Raw genomic sequence first — 27,668 nt, forward strand, 5'->3', positions numbered from 1 at the left:
GAATCACATGTATGTGGTTAATGGTCAGAGTAGCCGATTTTGGAACTTTAGGAACGCAGTGAAGTCGTGCCGTTGGCTTAACATGGTCTGTTTTTAGGCAAATCACTTAATCTTCCCATGCCAAACATAAATAAATGTGTCCTTGTGTAATATGTGCTCCAATACCTTGTATGCAAGTTAGTGGTACATAAGCAGCTAAAAAAAAAAAAAAAAAAATGCAGGGCTAGCTACAAAACAGGCACTTATAAAGCATTCACATATAATACACCAATACGTCTAAAAGGCCAGTAGGGAAGGGAAACATTAAAAAAACCACAGTGCCTCTGCCCAGTCGGTAGGCCTGAGGATGAAGCAAGTACTTAAAAAACAGTCACAAATAAGAAACCAATGCTTCAGAACGGCCAGTAGGGCTGGGGATGTGAGATATGCAGTGTCTCGCAAGGGCCATAAAAGTGTGCGAAACGCAGTCAATTGTAAGCGAAAAGTGTTTCTGATGGACTGATAAGGTGGGGCAGAGTGGGCAAGAAACAAAGACATTAATTAAAGGAAGCACATTATAAATTTGCATGAACACAGGTAAGCCTTACAAAACGCTTCAAAAATATCCCTGATAACTCAAACAATTTTAAAGCTTTAGCAACAAGGCAACATAAGAAGAAATTGGAACATGCAGTTGCAGAATAAATACCATGTAATGGATACAGCATTTCGAATCCCCGCACACACTAACAATCATAAGCGGAAAAGGCAAAACCAAAACCAGACTGGAGTAGGGGCCATCACATGCTGTAACAGGAGGAAGCATGACTACGCAAGAATGTAGTGTGATGGCCAACATAAATGTTCTCGTAGTGAAATTGCGTGGGAGGCAACTAAGTACACAAAGGAGGGGCATTTAGAAAAATGCACCAATAAAAAGGAAACATTTAAGACCAGCACAACAAAGAACGAATGGCAGTAGTGGGCATGGTTAAAGCCCACAGACTGAATGCAGCATGTCTTGCCAGACAGCACATGTGTGCACTGCCTAGGCACGACCTGAAAATGTTGTTGGTGGCAAAAATGGCATTAGACACGCTTTGAATCACTGCATCACGATATGTGGAAATTACAAGTAAATTAATTACCTTCTGTTTCTAACACTGTTTCAGGACCCCAGAGACTAGACATAGCCAGGGCAGAGTCTAATATCAACCATGGAAAAACAGTAGCTGCTCCTGGCTACCGCTAAATGATATCCATGCATTACTAGCTGCATCAGCGGTCTTCCTTCTTCACGGTATTCCTGCTCATTGGACTCCTGTTGGCCCTCCCCATCTGTATGAATACCCCAAGGCTTCATTATGTGCCCTCTCCTCTAATCCCAACAAGGTGACATCAACATCATTTCTTTCCAGTGCATCCTTGTCTGGTTTAAAACTTGCAGATATACAATTAATTATTCAGTCTGAAAAAAGGACGTCTCTTAGCTTGTTGATGATCAACTCCACAAAATCAAAAATAATTTACTTCCCAGGCTCAATCACTCCAAGAGACCTCTCAACCCCTGTCTTATTCCCACCAACTGTATCACTGTGGCCTTGAATTATATTTTTCCCCCTTCATGGCTGACAGAATTCAAATGCTAAACATATGCAGTATTCCTGCCTACTTCTTGCATTATATAGTTTGAGCACCTCAATCAAGTTGTTAGTCACGGGCAAAATAGATTACTACAACAGTCTCTCTTTTGGCTGAACCAAATGTATGTTTGTCTTCTTGACAAGACTGTTAACTTTGCTACTTATGCCTGTGTTCAACCAAGACAGCAAGTCGACTGTTCTGCTAATTACAGTGCCAATACAAATTGCTTACACCAGCATTTAAATCTGTCCACGGTACTTCACTACATACCTTACTGATACTCTACATCCAATTGTAGGATTTGTTTGAAAATCTACTTTCTACACCATTAAACATCCCTATTTTTCCTCTAGGTTATGTTGTAGAGCCATTTTTGTGATGTTTTTGAGCACATTATTTTAGAAGTTGGGCCTGCTACTTGGGTTCTTTGGCCTAGTAACACTTTATTTTATTCTTTTAGAATCTGCAACATTCGTCGGGTCCTTTCACTTAGAAAGCATTGCATTTTTTTTAGCACACAATTCTTTCACTTTGTGCTTTCCTCAGGGCTGCAGCGAGATTGTATTTTCGGCATAAGTGGTACATTGCGTCTCTACCATGCACAGAAACGCACACGTTTTTACGTGGAGAGGTTCCAGCCAGATGACCATAACTGCATGCTGTCTGCCTTCGTTACAGGTGCTCACTGTGACCACCGGTTCACTGGCCCACATCGGGATGGTGTCTCTATAGATAACAGGCTTCACCACTACTTTCATACCCAGGTATAGGGGATGATGTCTTACCAGGGGGGAATCCTGAAGCGGGGGTTATGTCTCATCCTGCTGTGCTCTATAAAAGCTTTGGTAGGAATTACACATATCGTACATAGTGACAGTATGGTGGGACTTTTCCTGAGTTTCACTTTTCATGTCACCATTTTGCTTCTAGTATCTTTTATCATTCTAATTATTGCATTTCATGTTATTACATCTAAGACCCAGCTGATTCAATAAATCTTATTGAACCATTTCCTGCCTCTGTTTGTCTTTGCATGTGTGAGACTAATGTAACTGAGAGAAAAGGAGGAGATCTGGTTCACCACGATTTCCCTGAGAAGTCATAATTTCATGCGCCTGTTTGCCACAAATCGTCCCTGCTGTTGGGCAGCGCTGACATGCTGCTAGCTGGCTAGAAACAGATTAGGCCGACAGTTGTCACATAGTGTGTGATTGGACTCAGTTCCCCACAATTCAGGTGTTGCTGCCTCCCAGATCCAACAGCTACTTTGATACAGTGAGAGCCAACGCGACATGGCGCCACCAAAGTTTGGTCAGGCACTGATTTTCGGATCCTTCTGTGTACCTCTGTATCATTAATTGCCAAAGTCATCTCAAAAATGTATACGGAGACATCTGTGGTTTTGAGGATTTCCTCCTCCGCTAAATAGGTTGTACCGATTCGATGCTCTAGGTTGTTAAAGCTTGAACCTTAAAAGGATCGATCCCCGTTTGGTGTCCTTATCTCTGAACAGGTATATCTACCATGGCGAACCCGCAACGGGTGGTAATTGCAGTAAACATGCAACCTCCTCTCTCTGCCTATTTGTTAGCTAATGGCTTTGCAGCCCAAGGGGGTCCTGTAACATTTGTAGTTGAGGCTCATCCAGCATATAGAACAGAAACATTTTATTCTTGGGTCTCCTTTCCAGTAGCCGATGGGAACACTAATACATTTCATCATTACACATCTGCTAATGTACTTGCACAATACAGAGAATACGCATACTTAAAGATACCTCTATCTTTTTAAGACCATAGTAACTGGCTTGATGGTGCCCTACCCCACACAATGCTAGACGTTAGGTTAGGTCCTCTGAGCAAAGATCGTCCTACCCGCCCTTTATTGGCCACACATACACCCTAATCTGATGCAGGCACCTTGGCGGTAGCTGAGGTTCCCTGCTTATACGTTGAACTTAAAGCAATATATTGACTCTTAGTACAGTTTGTAATGCAAACATTAAATACTTACCCAGTACGAACTGCACAACTTCATGCAGTCACACCAGGCATTAGCCCCGCGACTGCCCATTTGATCATGGGTAAAGTACTGGAAGCAATATTTCCCCATACAGGACCTCAAGATAAACCCAGAATTCTCACTATGTGCTTGCCGTTTGGGATGGCTCCCACAGTAGATAATTGCACTAATTGAGGCATGGTATTTGCCATGCTCTATACTACTGCACACACTTGCCAGCCTTCTAGAAGTGTTAAAACAAATTCAAAATGAATACAGGGCTGCCTCTGCCCTAGTTTTGGGGATGCAATTAATGGGCATTTTTTCCACTGTATCTTCAATAATATTAAGTAATCTTAAAGGGGAAGCAGAAGCGTCTCCTGGACATTCCTCTACAGGATCAAAAACACAAGCTGTCAAAGATTATCGCCAAGACCTACTCTAGTATTGGTCGGGATAGTCTGGGAGCCAGACCTAGTAAACCACAATTACAGGGTAAATCCAATAAGGATTCTACCAAGCAAGCACCTGAGGTTTCTAAAAAAAAAACGCTGGGATAAACAAACACCTAAAAGAAGAAAGGGGTGAATCTCTTCATTTTGAGACCCCACAAAACCGCTATAATCTTAGAAATAGAGAAAGTATAAAACACCCGATAGATATCAATATACTGATACACGCCAATCTTTTCCACATTTCCACACCAGATAGGGTGTATAAACTAAAAATACAACTAGGAGACATTGAGCACACAACTGATGCTATGTTTTGGGATCACGTAACTACTATTTGTGAGATTTTATTGGCTGAAAAAGATTGGCCACCAGAATTTGTCCGTAATCTTCCATATGGGGAAGAGGCAATTGAGCCCTTTCTAGCCCCTTTTTCCAAGAGAACTCAGGGAGGCTTGTGCCGTTGATTGGGCTTTGGCACAGGCACCCGCGTTATATCACAGCCATGTAGGGTAGGATAAAGATTCTCCCTACCATATAATACCAATTAGATCCCAACCACAACCAAATATCCCATAAAACATGAAGCTAGAGTACCCATGAGGGCAATCCTCTCACAATTAGACTACCAGGGTGTGATCGAACCCTGTGTCTCACCAATGAACAACCCATTGTTCCCCGTAACCAAACCGGACAATTCATATAGAATTTAATTAGAGTATAAATATTTAAATATTCACACTTGCACATTTGCCATTCAAAATGAACACAGAACTGCACTTATTAATGATATGGTGCTCAAAAAATAAAAAATAAACAACCTTGGATATTTCCAACTTTTTTTCTGCCAAAATATAGTAATTGAAAGTAGGGCTTTAACAAGTGTAAGCCCTCTAAGCTCACAGAAAAAAAAAGTGTTAATTCCCACAGGGGTATAAAAACAGTACACCATTGTTTTCAGCTTGTGTTACTTCAATTTTACACAACATTGACCCTGAGGCGTTGTCCTATGTAGATAATACCTACCTTATGGATGATGATATCGTTCAGCAAATAAGATGGGTGGGGCGCATTGTTGTAGGATTTGCCAAATTAGGCCACAAATTTAATTTCAGAAAAACATAGTGTCCTATTTTTGGGATATGAATTATCAGATGAAAGCAAGAGCCTAGCGCCCCAATTTTTTAAAAAAATGCACACATTTGCAAGCACCATCAAAAAGCTCCAGTAATTGTTGGACTTTTTAAACTTTGGCAGAATTTACATTCCAGATTATGCACAACACAATAAACCATTATGAGTTAATATGTCCCGACTTTTCGGGCAAATATTGGGCAGTCGAACACACACACACATTCTCAGAGCACTGCAACAAGTCATGCTTACAGCTAAACACTTACACACGAGAGACAACAAAACACATTTGGTTATCAGAGTAATTGCTGGTGCCTTGGTTTCACCTGTGTAACGCTCAATGAGGATGAGACCGTTTCTTGTGCTTATAAATCACATCTGTATTCCACAGCAGAACAATGCTTAGCACCCACAGAAAAAATTCTGACTGCTGTTCAGATGGCTGTCATTAAAGAGAGACCTCTTGCCCAGGGGAAACGCATTATTGTCATATCTCCGATCCCAGCCCTTGAGGCTGTTCCCAAAGCCGGCGTCCCTAACACCAAAACACTGCATCCATGTTGGATTCAATGGGCAATATCTCTGATGGCCATTGATGTAGATTATGTTTTTGACACTAAATTACAAACTCAAGAATTTCTCCAATATGAACTAGAATACCCAGTTCCAGCAAACACTTTGCCTATTGTACAATATCAAATAATTATGTGCACTGATGGCTCAGCCCAACCAGCAGTAGGCCCTAAACATCAATACTGCACCACCTGTGCGGTTGTGAGTGGCTACATGAAGGATGATGAATTCCATCCACAACACACCTATATGCAGACCCTAGGGCACTGCACTGCACAATTAGCAGAGCTTAAGGCTCTGTTGATGGCACTGGAACACTCTGATCCAGGACAGTTAACACTAATCATCTGATTCGTACTACTATATCCAGTCCTTCAATGAATACCTGCATTACTGGCATCAGAATGGATTCGGAGATTCAAAAGGCAACACCGTCAAACACAGACTACTGTGGAGGAAAGTAGCGGATCTTAAAGAAATGCTTCTCAGTGCCATTGTAGTGCATACATTGGGACATCAGCGTGTTGGAATACGTGGTATAGGCATTTCCTTGGCTGATGAAGCGGCCCATGCCAAAGGCTTATCCTACTAAGTATTTCTACTGCATATCTGGCCTAAATACTGCTGTAGTAAGAATACCAGGGGTGGGTGATCATGTGATCCAAGATCGCATGAGGTAGCTGCTTCGCATGAGGGAGTTGCTTCTGCCCATGCTGGTGTGATGGCTACTACTTTACTATTACAAGCATGTTACTGGTGGCTAGGTCTATATAAACAGACCAAGCAGTATGTCCTTTGTTGTGACATCTGTCAGGAAATAAAAGGGACCACTGTTAAAGGCCCAACGCAGATACCCCTCCTAATTTCCAGCAAACATTTACGATGTGTGTACCTGGACCCTTGCAGTCCCTTGACACCTGATGGTGTAAACAAATACATCCTAGTCGCTATCGACTCATGCTCCAGATTCCTATGGGTATGGCCGCAACACTTTTTTGCAAGTCTTTATCAGCACATATGCAGTTGCAGATTTTGACTCAGATCAGGGCTCTCCTTTCGTCTCAAAGGCATTCGGGGACACCATGGCTTCATTAGGGGTTAAGCTGTATTCTTCTCAGTATCATCCTGAGGGAAACAGTGTTGTGGAGTGAAGAAAACGGGACTTAAAGCATTCCTTAACAGCTAGAGTTTTAGGCACTGGTCATAGTTTGCTTAATCACCTGTATGGAGTTCAGAGAACACCTATAATATGTCCAGAAGGTCCCTGGGAGGGCATACCTCATATGAGTGCCTGTTCGGAACACAAATGTATGTTCCAGATCTTGATGGTCCTGGTGCTGAGGACGCAGATACACCTTTTGACATAGATGAACGTGTCACTGTCTTGCTGGACTTAAAACAGTTCTGTGACAATGAGTCTGCCAGTGCTGCCTCCTTAGTAATAAGGGATGCCCCAATAACACCTACCAACTGGATTCCAAAAGTTCAGGATCTAATGCGTGAAAAGATTGCTGTGAAAAAGTAGTTCAGTCCTTCTTATCATGCACCGGTTCCAGTCCTGGGACTACACAGTACCCCCGTTATTCTACCACTGCTGCATGGTTCGAAAGAAAACCGCCTTGTCTCCATTGACAATGTCAAGCTACACCATATGGCCGATCCTCCATAGCAGACCTAGAGGACTCCTGGTAGTACCCAACTCCCTCTCACTACAGAACAGGATGTTCCGCTTCAGGTTTTGAGCAGCAACGCTGACACCTCTCCGAGCTTGGGGAGGGTAAAAAATGATCTTTCATTATCCACACTAACTTCTTCTGTGACAAGCAATGTCAACAATATTGAGCTATTTTACTCAAATTAAACTCAAACGGATTAGGTCGACAGTTGTCACATGGCATGGGATTGGACTCAGTTCCCCCACAATTCAGGTGATGCTGCCTTCCAAAGACAGCAGCCTCAGTGGTACAATGAGAGCCAACGTGACATGAGGTCCTTCAGTCCCCTTTGCCTTGTACATGGGAATTTCAGTCTATCTATTGGTCAGTCTCTCTCTCTCTCTCTCTCTTTAGTTGTCTGTCCCTCTCTAGCACTCTTGCTCGCAATCACTTTCTAACTCTCACTCTCTTTCTCACAAGCACGAGACATAACCGATAACTGCGTAATATTGGCCTATAATACATGGAAGCCTGCATCCAGTGATAAAAGCCAGTCTCTAATTTCCATATTACAGGTGACTTGTGATACAACTATTTCGCTATAATAAAGAAATGACATAGCTCCTCAACTGTAGTATCTTACTACAGTTGAGTTCTGATGTCACAGTGCCTGTAGCCAGAGCCATCAGCCAATGGGAAATGCAGGTTACAGCCCATAATTAAAGCTTCAGTTTCAAAAACGAAAAGGAAGTGTCTTTTCCTCATGTTGCTCCATTTTTCTAGTTGACCAGTGATAAGCATAATGGAGATATTAAAGGCAATATGTCATATTTCAAAGCTTTGGCTAATTATAGAAAAGAGAGATTCTCTCCGCACGTTTCTATATATTCTAAGCTACAGTGTTATTTTTTTAATTCTAGCTTGTAATAAACTGATCCTAGTAGTTTTTGCAAAACATATCTGGTGTGTTTAATTTTGCCCTAAAGATTTAAATTTTAGTATTCATGTTTACAGAAATCCTCTTTCTTTTACATGAAAGAACACCACACCAAGATTATAAGAGTTTTGTGGGAAGTGTGATGGTGTGGCTATGTATTAGGAGGAATATAAGTACCCTGAGCCATACATTATAAGGATGTTGCAAGCCACCTTGGAGTTCCATGACCCCGTAAAGAAATTCCTCAATGACTTGTAATATCTTTCTAATGTACAGCAGGGAGTACCTTATCCCATATTCATTGCCATCAAGGGGCTCTGGTAACCTACGAAAACACAATGCAGAAGGGTAAGTTGTTTGTAAATATCAAAAGTCCAAGATGAACTAAATGTTACTAGTGAATTATTTTTGTATATTACATTTTAATGGATTTAGCAAGAAAATGTTCTTTCAAGCACCCAAGCAAGAAAATGTTTATTGGAAAAGGTAAATTAAACCCCACACTATACTATACAACATATAATTGACTTGGGAATTGCAACTCATTGCCATACACATCCCCTAAGAAAAAAGATCAAGGGAATGCTGTTTTTAGGGTAGAGCCTGCAAGTGCATGTGCTTGAGCATGGTCTTGCATGTGAGACACTGTTGTGTTCAGTAAAGGGCTTGGAACCTGCCTGTCCCTCACCATTTGTTGGTTTGGTGGCACTCTTCTTTATAGCCTCGTAATTAGTCAAGGCATGCCTGGCATAGTTTCCATTCCTCTGTGTGGAGCAGGGATTTCGACTTAATTCGTGCCAGTCGGATGCTCCCGACCTGATTAAGGTACTATTTTGTTCTAGGTTCCATTGCCCCGCAAACAGAAGGCTTGTGGCTGACGAAAACGTGCCAAAATTGCAACGTTTAATTTTTTTAAGCTAACTTTATTTTATTTTGTTAAGTCGTCTTTTGTCAGTCTCCACTCTTTTTTTTTTTTTTTTTTTTTTTTCGGCTCGTGGGCGCTGTTGCCAAAAGAAGACAATTAACTTGTTCGAAATATGCGAGACCCATTGTATTGCAAATGCTTGTTAGATAAGTGGCAGCCTGGCTAAGCGAAGCGTTTCGAGACTGCAGGGGCGAATGCCAGTGGAAGCGTGCAGAATCTAGCAAAATGTAGATGCTACCCTTCGTGGGCTGTAGAAATCCGTGTAGTTTCTAATTTTCTCAGATATCCATTTTGTGGGTACTGTTCCTGTAATACTAGCCCGCCCTGCCCGCGGCACGAGACGCACCTTTCTATCCCCGACTCACTCAGTATCAGAGGTGAGCTTTATCTGTGCATCAAGGCCTTTTTTGCCTTGTTTGACTTAAACAGTTGATTACATAGAACGAGGTGTGACGGCGTCATCCCAAGCCGGATGTTTGGCGTGAGGGTCGGTTGATCCTCTATTTTGTATAAAAATTATAAATTATAATGTTTGTTTTGTTTGAACAAGATAAAGCTTGTTTTGATCACACCAGATACCGGTAGAGTAATCCGATGCAAACTTCACGTGTTTTTAACCGCGCTAGGAGCAATAATAGCCTGTTCACACTAACAGTAAATTGCACGTACTTGTTCTTCTGTTACATTTCCCACTATTTATAACACGATACAGACTGTTGGGGATCGAGTTAGCGGTCTTTATCCTGAGGAATCAACACACCCCGTTTCCAGGGCCCCCTAACAATGCAGCCTTGGTTTATTGCACCTGACTCTAGGTAAAATCTTCGCTTTCGTTTACAGTCATATATTTCAGAAAAAAAGGAAGTTCTGCATTATTTAAATGGTCTGTGATCTCTGTGACATGTAGGGCAATCATCTCAATGGTTGGACGTCAGAGTGGTTGAATCTACTCAGTGCATGGTTTGGGTGAACAAGCTCTGTGGTGCCGCCGGGGATGGATTACCGCACAACCAGCATCAGCACAGCAGTGCTATGAGCAATGCATCAGCACAGCCACCATCCCTGGAAGTCTGCCCGTACTCTTTTCAGCAAGCAGATAATCCGGACAGTAGCAAGGACCACGTGACCTGGGTTTTCGTTCAGCAGGGACTCTGCTTTTTTTGACTTTTTCCTGATTATCCACCCACAGTTGTAGATGGCATGCGTTTTTTTGCTACAGTTGAGAGCACTGGCAGTGAACGAGAGGCTAGGAAATTCTTCTGTATCTTAAGTACCACGATGCAACTCCTTAGGGTGTCTCCAGCCTTCATTTGCACACTTGATGCACTAGAATCTAGACTCGCTGCCATAGTACAGGTTTTGGGATGAAAGCACTTAAATGTCCATCGATGTTGGCCAAAAGATGCTGTCTCTAGTTCTCCATGTCCAGGAAAGGGCTTTCCACCATTCACTCAGGCAGGAACTGGTGATTCTCTCTTACTTCTCGTCCTGGAAGGATGGTCTTCACTTACTCTCCCAAGGGTGGGCCTTGCCATTGCCCTCACCTAAGATTCTGCCAGTACCCCTGCTTTGTCTTGACAGGGCAGTCCTTCCCATGTCCATGACCTTAGAAAATCAGCCTCCTTGCCTCTATACAGGAAAAACAGTCCACCCACGCTCAGCACCCCACCCCTGTTCCTGACCTGGTCATGACTGTCCACCCACGGTCCTTTGCCTGGACAGAGCAGTAAACCTTTTTTCCTGATTTAACGGCAGTCCAGTCATGTTCTTAGCTTGTGAAGGATGATGCTCCATTGCCGCTGCTCCAGAAACGACCATGTTTGTTGCCCCTTTTCCCAGAGCACCCCGCTCTTACTTGTCCCTGGCTCCGAACAGGCAGTCCACCCACATTTGTGGCATGTTGCTAGCCTGGAAGTGTCAGGCCATGCACACCCCTAACTTAGAAAGGATGATCCTCCGTTGCTCCTCTCCATAAAGGCCTGCGCTTTGCTGTCCCTGTTCTAGAGTGTCCACCCACGACCCTGTACTCACATATGCAGTTAACCCACATCCTTGTCCCTGGGTATGATCGAATAATCATCCATTTCCTCTCAGCTAGAAAGAACCGCTATACTTGGTCCCTGGCCTGTTACGTGCAAACCTTCATAACCCACGTGGTACACTGATGATCCGTGATCATGCCTTACTGCGCTCCCATTTGTTTCCACTGTAATATAGTTAAGTGGGTACTCTAGTGCCAACAGCTTTAAAAATACCAGGTGTCTGTGAAAACGTCTGCCCTAATCCGTTGCCTAGCAGTACAGAAGCTGTTCAGTTTAATAGCCACCTCAGGAAGTGTTCTCCGCTTTCAAGACCGGGCCTGTCAGCCATCGTTATCATACCCATAGTGCAGGCAGCGATGGTGGTCTGTTTGTACAAGCTCCTGTAGTAAAGCTGTCCAGCTCGTGATTGTCTGTCTCTCAGTAGGTGGAAGGCACCACTTATAGTTGTAGCTCCAGCACCTGTATTTGTTGTTAAAATGGTGTTGCCTGCTTTTCTGCAGTAGTAACTCAGTCAGTGGCATTTGTCGCTCCCGGATGAAGCAGTTTAAAACAATAGAATGTGAGGAGAGATGAAGACGCCATCCTGCCTGCTCCCTCCTGAAACTTTAGGAAATATCCTCTCCCACTTTTCTCCAGTTTTGGTTGGGCTTACCAGACGGTGCAAGTTGTCTGGTGGCAAAATGTCTATTACCAGCTTACCAATAATTTATAGTGGGCCTAAAGCCTGCCAATTGCTTACCATTGCTTGTCACTCTGTTGCCTGCTTCTTATTCAGTGGCTTGCCTTGTCCATTTTGTTTATCCCTCCCCTGGAGCATAGTCTCTTTACTTGTGTCTTTCCAGTGCTCACATTTAGGGAACTTTTTATTTTATTTTGCTTAAGTATTCCATGAGAGTGCAGGTATTTTCCAGCTGTCTTGCTCGTGTGGTTCTCTTCACAAGCCAGCGGTACATGTTGCTCTCTCATCTGTGTGCTCCTATCTTCTCTGCTCCCACTCCATGGATCTTTATCGCCCACGTAGTACTAACTCCCCCGGCCGATCTCCCGGCACCCTCCTCAGGCTCGGTGTTGCTTTTGCCTGTGCTTCTCCCCTTACCCCTGTGTTGTTCTCCTTCTCAGGTGTATCCTTCTTGTGCTTCTTTCCCCCCCCTCACCTGCTCGCTACCCTAACCTGCTCTTCTATTGCCCACCTCACCTTCGCCTACAGGTCTATGTTTTTTAAAGCGCTGTACTGCGCATTGTAGTGCAGCAGGGACAAAGGGCATTGGCAGATCCAGCAGTTCTCAAAATCCAAAAACCAAAATATCATTTGTAGTAAACCTGGTCATGTAACTGTATTGCTAGCCCATAGAGGGCATAACCCAATAAAAAAAAAAACTTTAAAAAACAGGTCATTTTAGGGCTAGCAGGCCTACTACAATGATTTTAAAAACAAGGCCTTTAAAACAAAACTTCTCCCAGCTGTAAAACAAAACTTCCAGCCATGAGAAAACGTAAGACACTGAGTGATGGGAGGGGTTATTATTTTGGGGTTCCCACTAACCTAGTGTGGGGACCCATAGGTAATGTAGATATAGCGTTTTGAAGGTGGCCTCATTGTCCCAGGATCACCACAGGCTGAGCTATGAGCAAAAAATACTTTGTAAAAGTAATGCCCTGCAAGGCATTATGGGGCGAGTTTTTGTGGCGCAAATACTATAGCATGTGGACTGCAATACTCAAAACAGCCCCTAGACAACATCATAATAAAAATAGCATTTGGAAGTAACATGGTCATGTAACTATACAGTCCGCCCTTAAATAGCATAACCACATGAAAAATGAATGGGAGAAAGTAATGCAGTATAACTATATATATATATATATATATATATATATATATATATATATATATATATATATTTATTTTTATATATATATATATAGCCCCTAGAGGACATAGTGCATTACACATTTTGAAGGCTAGCAGGCCTATTGTAATGATATTACAAACAAGGCCCCTAAACATAACTTCTTCCAGCTGTAAAACAAAAGTTCCAGCCATGAGAGAGCTTAAAAAGGTAATGAATGGTGGTACGGTTTATTATTTTGGAGTCCCACTAACATAGTAATGGGACCCAGAGATGTTGTAAACAGAAAGAGCATGGCACTGTCAATGTTTTGAAGGCAGTCCCATTGTCCCAGGACCTCCACAGGCAGAATTATGAGCAAAAATGTTTTGTAAAAGTAATACCCTGCAAAGCATTATGGGGCAAATTTCCTTGCCACAAATATTTCAGTATGTTAATATGACTGTAATTCTTAGAACAGCCTCTAGAAGACACCACAATGAAAATAGCATTTGTAAAAAAATACGATCATGTAACTATATTGTTAGCCTCTAAAAGGCATAACCACACAAAAAGAAATGGCAATAAATAATGAAGTGTAACCATGCATTAAGCCCCGAGAGGGCATAGTCCATTACACATTATCAGGGGTAGCAGGCCTATAACATTTATATTACAAATAAGGCACTTAAAACACAAGCTATTCCCTGCTGTAAAACAAATGTTCCAGCCATGAGAGTGCTTGAAAAGGTAATGAATGGTGGTAGGGTTTGTTATTTTGGAGTCCCACTAATATAGTGAGGGAACCTAGAGATGACTTAGTCAGAAAGTGTGGCATGCTGAACGTGTAGATGGTCACCCCCATTGTTCTAGAACCACCACATGCTGAGATATGAGCAGGAATGTCGTGTAAAAGTAATGCCTAGCAAAGCATTATGGGGCGAGTTTCCAGAGTGCAGTGAATATTGGCTCTCCTGCTGTGTCGGGAGAGCCCCTTTTGCTTTGCGGATTTCTGTTTTATGTAAAGCATTTACCAATTGAAAGTGTTTTAAGGGGAGTGCCACAAGAAATTACTCTAATTGGGTAACTGTGAACAATGTGACCAGCGCTCCAGTTCCACCAGTTGAGTTCACATTGTTGTGCCTGTGTTTCTAGAAAGGCGTGTATCATCCACAGAGGCATCTCCGGGGCCTAGGGAGCACAACAGATAACTTGTCAAACTACCTTCTTCCACACCCCGCCACCACATGAATGATGTGGGGGGGGCAGGGGAAATCATCTATCCCCTCATCAGTAGCACCTGCAGGGAACTGTCTCTCTGTTTGTGCCCTGGAGGAGTCTCTTCTCCCAATTGTCATCTTGGTCTATCCAATGCACGGCATGCTGTAAATGGGCAGCCATATAAAAGAATTCCAGGTGGGGGACTCTCAATTCCCCCATGTTTTTTTTTTTTTTTTTAGGATAGTTAGCCTGACACGTTTGCGCTTACATTCTCTAGAGTTGGTCCACCATCAGACTATCCAAAGTCTGAAAGTAGCATTTTTGGATCACTTATAGCATGCTCTGTAGAGTATAAAGACAGCGGGGAAATATTTAACTTTGGCTATAGCGATCTTATCCATCAAGGATAATGGTAGTTCTTTCCAGAATCGGGACGAGGATTGAATCCCCTCTACCACTCGGCCAATATTTTACTCAAGATAGGTTGGGTTGTATGATTCCATTGTAACCCAAGGTAGCGGACCTCACGGAGTTCCCAGGGAAAGTCCACACTAGAGAGATCCTCAACTGGGGTCTCTCAGTCCACCTAGTGGGAACAGTTTAGACTTATTTGGACTGATTTTAAGTCCTGAGATCTCTCTGAACTCCTACATGATAAGCAGGATAGGTGCTGAAAAAATCATGTGCCGCCAATTTACTAGGACATCGTCCACATAGAGGGAGACCACATGAGTGGAGCATAAAGCCCCAGGGGCCCAATGCTCACCTCCGGGTCTCCGCTAAGGGCTCCATGGCCATGGCAAACGGGAGCAGGGAGAGGGGGGCAACCCTGTCGTGTGCCGCTAGTTAGTTGTAAAAGCACAGATATCACCCTCCTGGATTGCACCTGGGCATTGCTTGGCCGCGCCCCCTGTTATCCTGTTGTAGGCTGAGATCTTGGAAGCTGATTTCCAGCCCTAGACTTAGTTGTGTGGCTCAGTGGTGACGACTCTGTACTAGGCAGCAGAAGCTGCTTAGAGTCGCAGCCTTTGTTCCCATATTTCTGATTACTGCTCCCCACATTTACCCAGGAACTTTGGACACTAGCCAATGCCTGTGCAGTAGGAGCATACACATAGGAATTTGTTTCTGTTCACAGTTTTGTCACTCACCCAGGGCCTATGGCTTCATGGAAACGAGGAATGCATTTGGCACGAAGTATGCATCCGCACCCCTAGCTTGGTAGATGATTTATGGAATCTCATACATTCATAGTCCGTGATGTAGTGGCCTGTGGGCACCTGTGTGGTGTTGGAATTAAACTCTTACCTCCTCTTGTTACTGCTGACTTGGATGCTGCTGTGCAATAATTACAGAATCATGTAAGTGTTCTTTTGAAAGTCTCTTGTCAACAGATGTCTGCAGTAAAGTGGCCAGTGCCTAAACGTGCATAAACTCGTAACTTAGATTTTCCTATTGGATGTGAAAGTGGAGTTGGTATTCCATCACAGAAGTCTGTGATGATATATTTACCTATCTGCATTGATGGAATGCACACTCTGGAGACGGGCGTGATGATGCGCAGCAACTGTTGGCTCCCTAATTCAAATTGTTTCTCTGAACCATTTCTATCATTCTCTGGACCATGCCTTGTCTTAGATACCTTGTTCTCATATGCTCTTCTATTTCCCACGCTCTTCCTGATAGCTGACAGAGTTCAACTTTACTTCTGCTTGAAGGGCTTTCCTGTAAATTGTTATTTCCTGATATTGTCCTGTGTTGAAGAAAGACTGGAGGAGAACTTTGTCCTTACGCAATACTGCATGGAAGCTTGATGTGCCATAGGTGCTGTAATGTTGCAACAGTGCCAGAGGCAAACCTGGAATAGCCAATGAATTCTCCTGGGAGCAGGACAGTTTGTGATGGGATTCAAGTTGAAAACAAGAAAACGCCTCTTGCTTGCTCCCTAGTTGTAAATAATGACTGTGAATTGATCACTTTATCTTCTGAAGTGATCCTGTCTACAGATCATCAGCCCTGTTGTACTCCGGTTTCCTGAACCTCTTTACCCAGAGAATGTACTTTCCCCACTCATGGGAGGAACATATCTCTGTGGTACAAAGACGTTTGTATTCGAGTGTGCTGTTTCTCTTTGACACGTTTAGTGAAGCAGTGGTTAGTATACTGCCTGGCATTCTTCTTTTAATTGATTTTTGTTTTTACGTGTGCATTAATTTCTGTGCTTTCCCCCTTGAAGTCCCTTCTTTAGTGACTTAATTGCCTGCTTCCTTGCTATCACAACTGTCCCATTTTTAAATGTTTAGGTCTTGACTACTAGACATCGCATAAGCTGTTTGTTGAAAGACATATTGTTAACTAACTGTGGGCTTAGAATCCGTCCACTGCTTACCATTGGTTGGCTTCATTATTACTGTCATTTACTTGTATCTTATTAGTTAGCTTGTGTGGGCTTTCCTTCCTTTTCTTGTGATAGTCCCCCCCTTACTTATGTTCATCCACTGGCTATTTTCAAGCGCTACTTTTTCCTTTTTGTTTGAGCACATAGAACAGCATATTTTCAAACTTCTCTCACTGGTGTGCTTCTCTTTCCCCTTAGCCCATTTACTTATCTTTTTCTCCCTCCACATTGCTCACTCTTCCTATTAGGTTTGCTTCCATCCCACACCCTCCCCAGCGCCCCTATGTTGTTTTCACGCTGGCTTCTGTGTTGCTTCCTCCACCTTCTGTTGCCTCTCCCATCCTTGTCCTCTGTGGTTCACCCCGCTGGCTTTTTTTTGTTTTTGCCCTCTCCTACCCCCATCCAACACTCTATCTCCCAGAATACCTGACCCCAGGAGAAGTGGAGGATGTTTGCATCCGCTTTGCCAGAGAGCAAATAATCTGCACACCCTTTGGATCAACTTTTAAGAAGATGAAATATTGCAGCTCCACTTCCAAGGTGAAGCAGTGATGCCAAGAGTCCCCTGACCTACAATCATTGCTTGGGGTGTTATAATGGAAAGCAGAGAGCCAGCTCCTGGCTGTCCAATCATTGTCTGGGTTTGGTCCTCTGCTTTCTTTCACTGTGGCGCTATACACCATGGCTAAAAGACATTGACAAAGCCAATAGCTCTTCCTAGGCAATACCTGTCGGCTTTGCTTTACTTGTGCTTTTTTTTCTCCACAATAAAGTGCACAGTGCACCATGTTGAGTAATAGTGGCTGTAACAGACATTTCAGTGGCTGCCAGCCAGTCAGTATTTGTCTATGTGGGAATGGTTCCTTGTTAAAACAAGAGGTTGAACCCTCTAATTCATAAAATAAAAAAGAATAGGGCACACTAACAATTTTACTTGATGATTATTATTATTACAAGTGCATGATTCAATTGTGATATCTAAATGAATTGACAAAAACATTCTAATTTAGGGTATTGCAGACTCGCACATCCACATCCAAGATTACCCTAGATGTTTTTTTTTTTTTTTTTTAATTGACAAAGGCACCAGAAAAAGTGCGTATCCACATTTAGTTGACTTGTTGGTCGTTTCAACATTTTCATAAGCAATGTGACACGCACTGCAATAACCTTTTACTGCACAGATGAAAGCACACGCTGGCTTGAGAGATGCACAAGTCCACACTTGGACAGGCCGCCTCCAATCTCATGATCATGCAGCTGTACCAATGGAGATCTTGTATTGTTATTATTGACCCTGTTGAGATCTCATGGGTACAAAGCTGGATTTCCCAGAGTAATTGACCAAATTGAAGCATTACAATCAAAACAAGGATTTTCATGTTAACAGAGCTCCTGCCATGTTTGGGTTTGTGTGTTTATTTTGTAAACGATCACACAACGAATGGAACAATTCATGGCCACAAATAGAAAAGAAATATGAGGGGAAAAGTAATGTCTGGTGATCTGTTGCTTCAATGTCGTGCTGACAAGCAACAAGCCAGACATTTATTCAATTTGAGTTGAGTGACATTAGTGTGAATTGTTTGCACGGGCAGGGTAGTCACACAACTGTTACTGAGGAGGTGTCATCCTGGCTGTGAGAGTAGGCACCTTCCTACACATAGTTGGTAAAAGAATTATATTTTTCCAGTGGGGTCTTTTATAATTTGCTCTTCTGTTTGTATTTCAGGCAAGAGTAAGGAAGCTGAAATAAAGAGAATAAACAAGGAACTGGCAAACATCCGATCTAAATTTAAGGGTGAGTATCCAGATTGGTGCATCTGTGAGTCAGTGCAGGTTTATATGCGATGGATAATTACAACTGATGTTCTGGTGGTTCTAAGAGTGTGTTACCGATGGTATTGCTTGTGTGTCATCTGTCTGTGTAGAAACCGGTCACAAGGGGTGACAAACAATAATTGAAGCAATTGCTCATAAATACCTTTTCTTTAGTTCTGCAATGCCATTCCCCCTTCTCGCCACGTCATCCACGCACACGGCAGAGCTTGAGATGCAGCTGCTCTGTCACGTAACCATTTACCCTTTGACCTGTCCACCTTCCCCCAGTTGAAGGTATTGTGCTTACTCTTTCAGTTTTGTCCTCATTTCTTTCCAGTGCAATACTACAGTTCAAACCTTAAAAATTACAACGCGTGCTTTTTCGTTTTTGGTCTGCCCCTCATCCCTCACAAGTGTGACTTGATGATAAATGAGTGCAACCTCTGGTCCCTGCAGTGGTTCCTATTGTCGCATGTGTTCCAAGCCATCTTCAAGACACATGTGATGCAGAGTCTATAAAAAGTTGGGTACCCTAAATAGCACTAATTTTTAATGGAGTCCTTGAAGCTCCTTCTGTGGTTTTTGTGCACGTATAGGTGATGGGTGTTGAGCGGGGGGATGCTGGACCCGGTAATGGTGGTGGCTGTTTCATCAGTCCTAGCATATGGCACTTGCCAAACTTTATTGTACATTAGATTAAGTGGTGGTGGGAGGTATTTTGAAAGAATCAACGGGTCAAGCACTAAATGGCTTCATTTTTGCTCGTTTGAAGACTTTATGTAAGCCTAGTTTGGTTCCGTGGTCGAATAGTTAACTATTGTAGGTAAGATCATCTTTTTTGTTTGAATATTTATAATGCAAAACCATTAACTAATGCCGGTATTATGCTTGGGTATATTGACATTCTCCAACTATATGTGAGTTCAGGATGTGTATACAACTTTTACAAATGTTCTAAAAAGTGGGGCCGCTGTAGCATCTTCCTGTGTTCACGCATATGTGTGATGGCTCGATCGTATTGGGCTTGTGGAAGTTATTTTCTGCCTTTAATCATTTGTTAACTCTTAATATGAATTTGCTGCAATTGAAACCAAAATGCTGAGATGTGTGTTTTCTGGCCTAAATAGGCCTCACTTCTTTTGTAGAATATGGCTGCCTGCTTCGTAATACTTGTTTTGTGTTTCTCCTTTGACACTGCATACAGCAACGCACTGCATGTTTTGTAATGATAAGCTATTCTCAAAGAACTCCGGAGGAAGCTTTTTGGTACTTCAAGGCTCTTCCTGCTCACACGCTGAAGGCAGTCCGACTGTGAGACTTTGCATTGTTTATTGTAACATTTGTCCTGAAATGTCAGAAAGAGTTCAACATATTCATATTAATGGGAAGTGTTAAGATGGGGGGTTTATATGATGTGTTATAATGCTGAATTCTGCTTTGTAGTTGGAATGATGTACTTGCTCATCCAATGCTGACATTGCATTTTGCATTGCTTTCTGTGGTGATATTCATTATAGAAGATCCTCAAATGTGGAGGTGAAGCAGACACTTTTCCCAGCCTTTAGAGATGCTGCCCGACTCTGTCAATTTGCTTCACACTTAGGACTTGTTCTATTTCCTGATTCTGCTCATTGTTCCGTCTATTTAAAATTGCTAAATGCTTTCAATGTAAATTATTTCTATGCCTTATGACTGATTTATTGAACTAACCGAGCATTACATTATGTCACCTATATTACAATTTGATAGTTTAATAAACCTTTATGGTTTTTCCTAAATAACTGAGCTTGAAGTCCCTTTTTGAGACAGTCTTTTCTTCCTTATGTATTGGCAGTATTTTTCAAAGGTTGTTTTGAATCTTGTCCTTAGGTACACATTTCCACACTTCATTTATGAGTGCAACACTGTCTTCGACCTCGCAGGGGGCACTAATATTATATTGATGATCAAAGAGCTAGCAGGCCCTCGGCGTCAAGAATAGTTGTTCTTTTTGCTAACGTTGAACAGCATAGTCAAAAAGCATTTGCAAAGCCAAAAGACCATGTAATTATGTTGAAATGCAAGATGAGTTAGCTTTGACAAAGACTGATCATTTGATGTCATGTCTTCCTCTTGTCCAGTCTTTCTCATTGCTTACCAGTGATTTCTCAGGTTACTGCTAGTACAGTGGGTACACTTATCTAGAACTGGCAGGGTGATGGGGGTTGTGGAGGAATATTGTGAAGATAAACAGAACAGTAATGAAGCAGAAATAACGGGCTCAATGATTAGCCTAGGCAGAAGACTCTTGTCAGTTAGGCCCACTCCTTATGAAGCATTCAACCCACACATCAGATGAAAGGTAGCTGTAGATTTCACCGGGACTGAGAATAGCAGGAAGAAAGATTACTTAAGGTGTACAGACCTTACACTTAATGGCCCGCCATGCATGAAGACTGGTTCCATGAAGTTCCAAGGAAGAACCAAGAATGTGAGACATGAAGTGCACGTTTCCCTGTCCAGCCTGCCAGTTTGCGATATCACTTGGGGGACTACACAAGCAATATTGCTGTTGGGTATGCTGAGACTGCCCTGCCGCCTGAGCATGGCCACTGTGTTAGCTAAGAGGTTTCAAGTCTTCTTCATCACAAGATCTCTAGCACTTTAAGATGTTCCTGGATAGGTGAGGATATCTTGGTTGTTCCCATTGAATGTTCCATTCATTGTTGAGGTTATCATTTAGATTTATTTATTGCCACAACATTGTTATTTCATTCTCACTTTCTTTTGTATAATTTGTAGTTGCGTCCATAGCGTCAGTCCACCTTTGAGTTGTGAGATGTCTGTTAGGCTATGCTATTTTCTGTCAATTACAGAAAAAATTACAAATCTTTATTGCTTATTAGAAGCTTGTGATAATGCTTACTCACACACTTGCCATTACCTATTTTTTATACTTTATCTGTTGAGAATTTTTTTGTTGCATTTTTGCCCTCTTGAACAACTTTTTTTTATTTTTTTTTATGTATTTGTAATTCTACATTTGTGTTTTTGGAGGGAGAAGCAATGCTGTGGTCATGTGATTTCTTAGAAGGCTAGTAGTGCCTTCTATTAAAATTGTGTGCCTTCCAAGGTATTTCACCATGTTTAGTGTCCGTGGACGCGTTAGCTATTTAGTTGTCTAATGCCTTCTGTTGTTTAATCTGTAAAGTAAAGTATATTTTTCAGATCTTATTTAGCTCCTGCCTTAACTTGCAACAGACCTAGTTTTGAAGGCAATGTGCTCTTACAAAAAAAAAAAAAAAAAAAAAAGGTTTTATTTTGCTATGCTCAGGGAAGCAGTTTCGATTATATGCTGCATCTACTGGTTAAACTCGGTGCGATCTAGAGCTGCAGGTTTCTGGTGTTCATGTAGATAAGCATGAAAAGCCACAATATGAAATATGTTCTCAAAGCTCTTGGCTCATTTAGACCTGCCTCTCTCCAATAATTTCCCAGCACAGCTCTTCTCATGGTTTCTGCTATCCACCTACTAGTATGGCTGCACTTACTGTTTGAATTATTTTTGGGTTGCAAACATGATCCTTTCATATCCCCTGCGTTCTGTGTACTCTGGGTTTACTGGATTTTAGAATTGACTTCTTAATTACACTCATTTATGTTCTTTTGATTTCTCAAGTGTTGTTCTCGTTTTAACCACCAAAACCAGAAACATACAGCAAGCAATGACCTCTTGGCTTTGCTAATACTAGTTTTCTTTTGAAATGGCTTTCAGAGTTCTGTGCATGGACCTGTATGACCATGCAGGGTGGACATTTTGAAATTATTTTTGTAATAACGTTTTATTGATGGCTCTCTAGCGCATGGCACGGACCTGTATGGGCAGCCATATTTCATTTTTTTTTTATTTTTTTTTTTACGAAGGTAGATGCCCACATGTGAGCAAGTTTGTGCATACAGAAGCAGAGATATTTCAAAGGCGTGGACATATTTTCTAGATATTAAGCTGATCTTTGTTTTCAGCAATAGCTGCATCATACTGCAGTTGAGTTGCATGTTGGGCCCTCTCCGAAGGAGAATGAGATAGAATGTATTGGGGGGTATCTAAATGGAGTAGGTGGACTAAGGCAATAGCAGTTATGTTTGCTGTTAAACTATTTGACTCCTAGATTATTTTAACATGAAAAGAGCTGAGAGCTATTTTATGGCTGTGAGTCTTTCGGTGATTTGAATTTCAGGTTGGTGGGGCTAAAGAATGGCTAGTAAACCCTGTGTAATCAGATGTTGGGGAGAAGCCAGAGCAAGACATTTCACCAAAGGAAAGGTGTAGAGGAAGAAAAGGAGAGAGGGTTCTGTGACTGAGGTTTGTCGGAATCCTACTGCTCTGGATGGAGATGGGGTATAAGAACAGGACCAATAAACTGAAAAGGGTGATCAGATAGGAATTGTAGGAAGCTGGCCTGGTATATGGTGTCCTATGGTGCTTACACCTTATATAAGGTGCAAGCAACCCCTACTAGTTAGTGAGACAGTGACTAGGAAGCCAGGGCTTTCTAGTGGTAGCTGTTGTGAGCAGCTAAGGCTTATCTAGGGGGCGTGTAAAGCACCTGTAATACCACAGTAGTCACAAGGTAACTTATCACACATGAAAGGAACCAAACAGTGTTATAAAAATAAAGGTACTTTATTACAGTAGCACTGACCTAGATCACTTACAGGCAGTCCCCTAACTGGAGGTAAGTGTACACTATATATACACACAGTAAGTATTAGCAATTAGCTTAAGAAAATAACAAACATTGGCAGGAAATAGCAGAAAATAGTTAATGCCCTATAAGGGGGGCAAACCATATACTAAAATAGTGGAATGTGAAGTTAGGTTTCCCCACCCAAGAATGTTGTATAGTTAGAAGGGAGCTTGGAGATCTTGGAACCCCAAACGGTGAGTACCCCTCGGCCAGAAGAGAAGAGATAAGTTACCTGGTCTTCCAGAGGACTAACAAGGGGACTTGGAAAAGACAGATGACATGACCAGTTCAGTGGAATCCAAACGGTGGATTCTGGGAGAAGAGGACCTGCAAAAGAAGGGGACATAGTCCAGTCCACACAGGAGTGTCCAGGTGGGACAGGAGCCACTGCCCACTCTCCTGTGGATGAAGAAATAGGTCGACAAGGAAAGATGAAAATCAGCTGTGGAGCCCAGGAGCTGCAGAGAGGTCCTTGGAGTCATGCAGAGGATGTCCCATACCAGTCACCAGGTCGCAGGGTCTCAGATGGTCAGTGATCAGGAGCACCACCACCAAGCCTTGGCAAACGCAAATCTTGACAGAAGAGGTTTTGCAGAGGAGAAGAGGACCAGCAAGGTCCAGAGGACTCGACCCTTGGAGGGGAGTCTGGACTGACTCTCTGCAGTCTGGAGAGTCAGCAGATGCAGTTGCAGCCCCCACAGGCAACCTACTGACAGCAGGCCCAGTAATTTGCAGTGAGGCCCATTCAGCACACATGGACAGGAGTCTAACGTCGCTGGAGCAACAGAGGAGACATTGTCCTTGCAAGGATGAAGTGCCAGAGATCGGGCCATTTGGAGCCTGAAGCTCCTTTGGAGCAGGAGTCAACAAGTCTTGGTTGCTGCCAGAGTTGTGGTGCACAGGGGTACTGTGCTGCAAGATGAGGCAAGGGCTCACAGTCTCCCAAGTTGGACAGAGGGAAGAGAGGACGAAGAGGACCACTCGGAACCACCACCTGTGTTGAAGGATCCACGCAGTTCCTGTGGAGAGCAGATCTCAGCAGCCGAACTTCATTACCTTAGGCGTCTGCAGATGCAGGGGAGTGACTCCTTCACTCCAAGGGAGATTCCTTCTTGCTTCTTTGGTGCAGTTGAAATCTTGCCGAGCCCAGAGGATGCACAGCCATGGAAATGTTGCAAATGCTCGAAGGAGCCAGAGAAACAAAGTTGCGAGTCAAGGTCGTCTCTGGAGTTGAAGGTTTGTTTGATTCCTGTGAAGTCCAGCAGCGGTTCTGGTGGCCAGGACCAGAAGAGGTCAATGCATAGGAGTCCTGGTGGAGTCTTGTATGCTGACTCTGGGGACCCACCTGCAAGGGAATCCCTAAATAGCTCTAAGAGGGGGTTTGGTCACTCTGCAGTGTGACCACATTCCAGAGGGGGTCACTAATATCAGTCACCTGTCCTGACCAACTGGATGTACCCAGGGGCCTCTGCACATCTTCTTTCCGAGATGGCAGAATCAAGCATCCACCTACAGGAGCTCTGGGCACCACCCCTGGGGTGGTGATGGACAGGGGAGTGGTCACTCCTCTTTCCTTTGTGTGGTTTCACACCAGAGCAGGGACCAGGGCACCTAGCACTGGTGCAAACTTGATTACGCAAGGAGGGCACCAAAAGTGCCCTTCAAAGCAAGCTGGTGGTGTGAGGAGGCTATCCCTCACCAGACTTGTAACACCAATTTCCATGGGAGGAAATCCTTTGTTCAGCCTGCCCTTGCTTTAGCTGGTCAAGCAGCAGGAGGGCAAAAACTTGTCTGAGGGACTGCAACAGGGTGGGCTGCCCGAAAACCCTGGAAGACTGGTAGGAACAATACCAGGGGTCCTCTGAGTACATGGAATCATGCCACCAATACTGACATTAGTATTGGGGTATGATTCCGTCATGTTTGATACCAAACATGCCTAGGCTCGGAGTTACCATTATGCAACTGGACCACAGGTAGTGTGTACCCAAGTAAAGTGGCTTTCCCACACTTACGAAGTCCAGAGCATTGGGACTGAAGTTCATAGGGGCACCTCTTCTCATGCAGGGGTGCCCTCACACACAGGAACCTGCACCCTGCCCTCTGGGCCTGCAGGGCCTACCATAAGGGGTGACGTATAGTGACCTGGTGCAGTGACCAGCAGTGAAAAGGTGCATGCATATTTTCACGCCGGCTGCAATGGCAGGCCTGCAGAGACAGTTTGCATGGGTTCCTGTGGGTGATATAATACATGCTGCAGCCCATGGGGGACCCTGGGTACTTAAGTACTTTATATTAGGGACTTACAGGGGTACACCAGTATGCCAATTGTGGGGTGTAAAGGGTACCAAAGCAAACACATTTAGAGGAGGGAACACAATCACTGGGGTCCTGGTTAGAAGAATCCCAGTGAAAACAGTCTAAACACACTGATAAACAAGCAAAAAGTGTGACTTTCCTACATGAATGATTGGAACCAATTGCTTGCTGTGCCACTGTTGCCAAGGGAAGTTAAAGTAGCCAGCTAGGATGGTGTGGTGACTGACAGTTAAAAAAGGCTGCCAATGATGAGGACAAAACAAGTTGTGGTGGGCTGAGAGGAAATAGGACAGCTTTGTTGAAGCAATCTATAGTATAAATTTCTAGTGATAGTTAACCCTAACTTTTACCAAATGCCAAGTCACTTGGTTTTACCCTGAAAACTAACCTGACCCTGAAGGAAAACATTGCAAAACCCCCAGACAGTCTGGTACCACCCTCTCTTCTAAACATCTTCCTGACGGCAACTTCAGAACTGTTGCTCGAGCTTTCATACTCTCGCCTCTGAATAGTGGTGATGCCCTACTCCATGGCCTCCCAGACTCTACACTCTTAAGCATTATGGGCATCCTACAGTCTATTATACCTCTCATCCAGAGCCTGAAGAAATATGATCACTTTAAACCTGTCCTGATGGTACTTCTTTCACTCCTGTTGCTGGCTCGCACCATCTTCTAAGCCAGCTGCATCATTTACAAAGCCATAACTACCAGCGCCCTAGCTTATCTTCCAGACAAGCTAACTCCCTAAATCTCGATGGGCAGCCTTTTCTATCCATGCGTCTACGATCTGTCACAACATCCATGTCTCCATCAGGACCATCCCAGCGCTGCTCCAATTTAGGAAGGTGTTGAAGAATCTTTCTCTATCCTTAACCCAGCTTCCTTTCCCATTACTTGTTGGTTTTACTTTGTGCTTGTCTTTGACCATGTATAACTCTCTGCTGCCTTTTAGCCAGGTTTGCTTTATAGAAATGATATATATTTATATACAGGATGAGCACTGAACAAGCAATAGGTTTCTTGTGGAGAAGTTGCCCCACCATGGATTTAAAGTACCACACTGCACACTTTAGACCAGGGTTTCATGATGGAATCGAGAGCCTAGTGGAATTCCAGAGTGTCTTGATGCTTTGAGCGCCAAAGAGTTAACACATTTCAAAGGGATCGGTAGTAAAAGAATATGTACAAGTGCACACGGAGCTAAGTAGTGGAATGCCAGATTTGTTTGAGTCCATTTGGAAAGGAAGTGGCTTGCTAAAAAGTTGAACTAAGTTGTATTGCCAGTGGGAATCAGGACAGGCTATTGTGCAGTTAAGCTGCACAGGGCTGTGCTGTTTTGAAGTAATGAGGCCATGGTGTTCTTGAAGTTGCATTTAGTCTGTATTTCTGTTTTCATGTTATATTGGGTTACAGGACTTCCCCCACCTGCAACCCGCTGTGAATCCACAGATCTGTGGTTCAGCCCAAAAAAAACAATTGGGGGTGTCTGCATGTGATTCTGTCTTTTGATTAATTTTGTTTTTTGAGGAGTATCTGCTGGGAGTATCCAAGGGTGAGGGTATGAGACAGTGGGATTGAAGGTGCAAGTGTGATGGTAAGATGTGCTTGCCACTTGGAGCGTATTAATAAAGGTGTTTTAGGGTGTGCCATCAAGGAGATGTGTATGGTTGTGGTGGCTTTGCTTAAGCTAAGAAGTATTTATTTGAACATGTTCCTGCTACTGAAAGATAGGAAATGGAATTCTTTGAGGCTATATGGACTACACATCATTTGATGACGAGTGAGGCCCATAGTGGAGTGAAATAATGATGTGAATATAAGAAATTAGTCTTTCACTGAAAGTGATTAAGGTTAGTGCGAGTTTTGCAATGTTATTAAGCAAACAGCAATTTATATATATTTAGCGCAAGTCTTGTATGAATCTTAATTATTCGGTTTCATGCCAGTAGGGTAATTTGTGTTTTGCGTATACCCCTCTTGATTTCATCTTGGATGAGACAAGTTCGTGC

The 27,668-nt window shown here is 43.1% G+C and overlaps 1 protein-coding gene across 2 annotated transcripts in view; it reads left to right on the forward strand.

Moving 5' to 3' along the window:
• Positions 1–27,668, forward strand: part of AP2A2 (adaptor related protein complex 2 subunit alpha 2) — a 308,871-nt gene that overhangs the window by 63,390 nt on the left and 217,813 nt on the right. For both annotated transcript variants that reach the window (XM_069223134.1, XM_069223136.1), the window contains exon 2: positions 18,523–18,591. In XM_069223134.1, coding sequence (XP_069079235.1) covers positions 18,523–18,591 — 69 coding nt within the window. The remainder of the gene's footprint in view (positions 1–18,522; positions 18,592–27,668) is intronic.

Source organism: Pleurodeles waltl, chromosome 3_1, assembly GCF_031143425.1.
Source record: "Pleurodeles waltl isolate 20211129_DDA chromosome 3_1, aPleWal1.hap1.20221129, whole genome shotgun sequence".
NCBI classification, from domain to species: Eukaryota; Metazoa; Chordata; class Amphibia; order Caudata; family Salamandridae; genus Pleurodeles; species Pleurodeles waltl.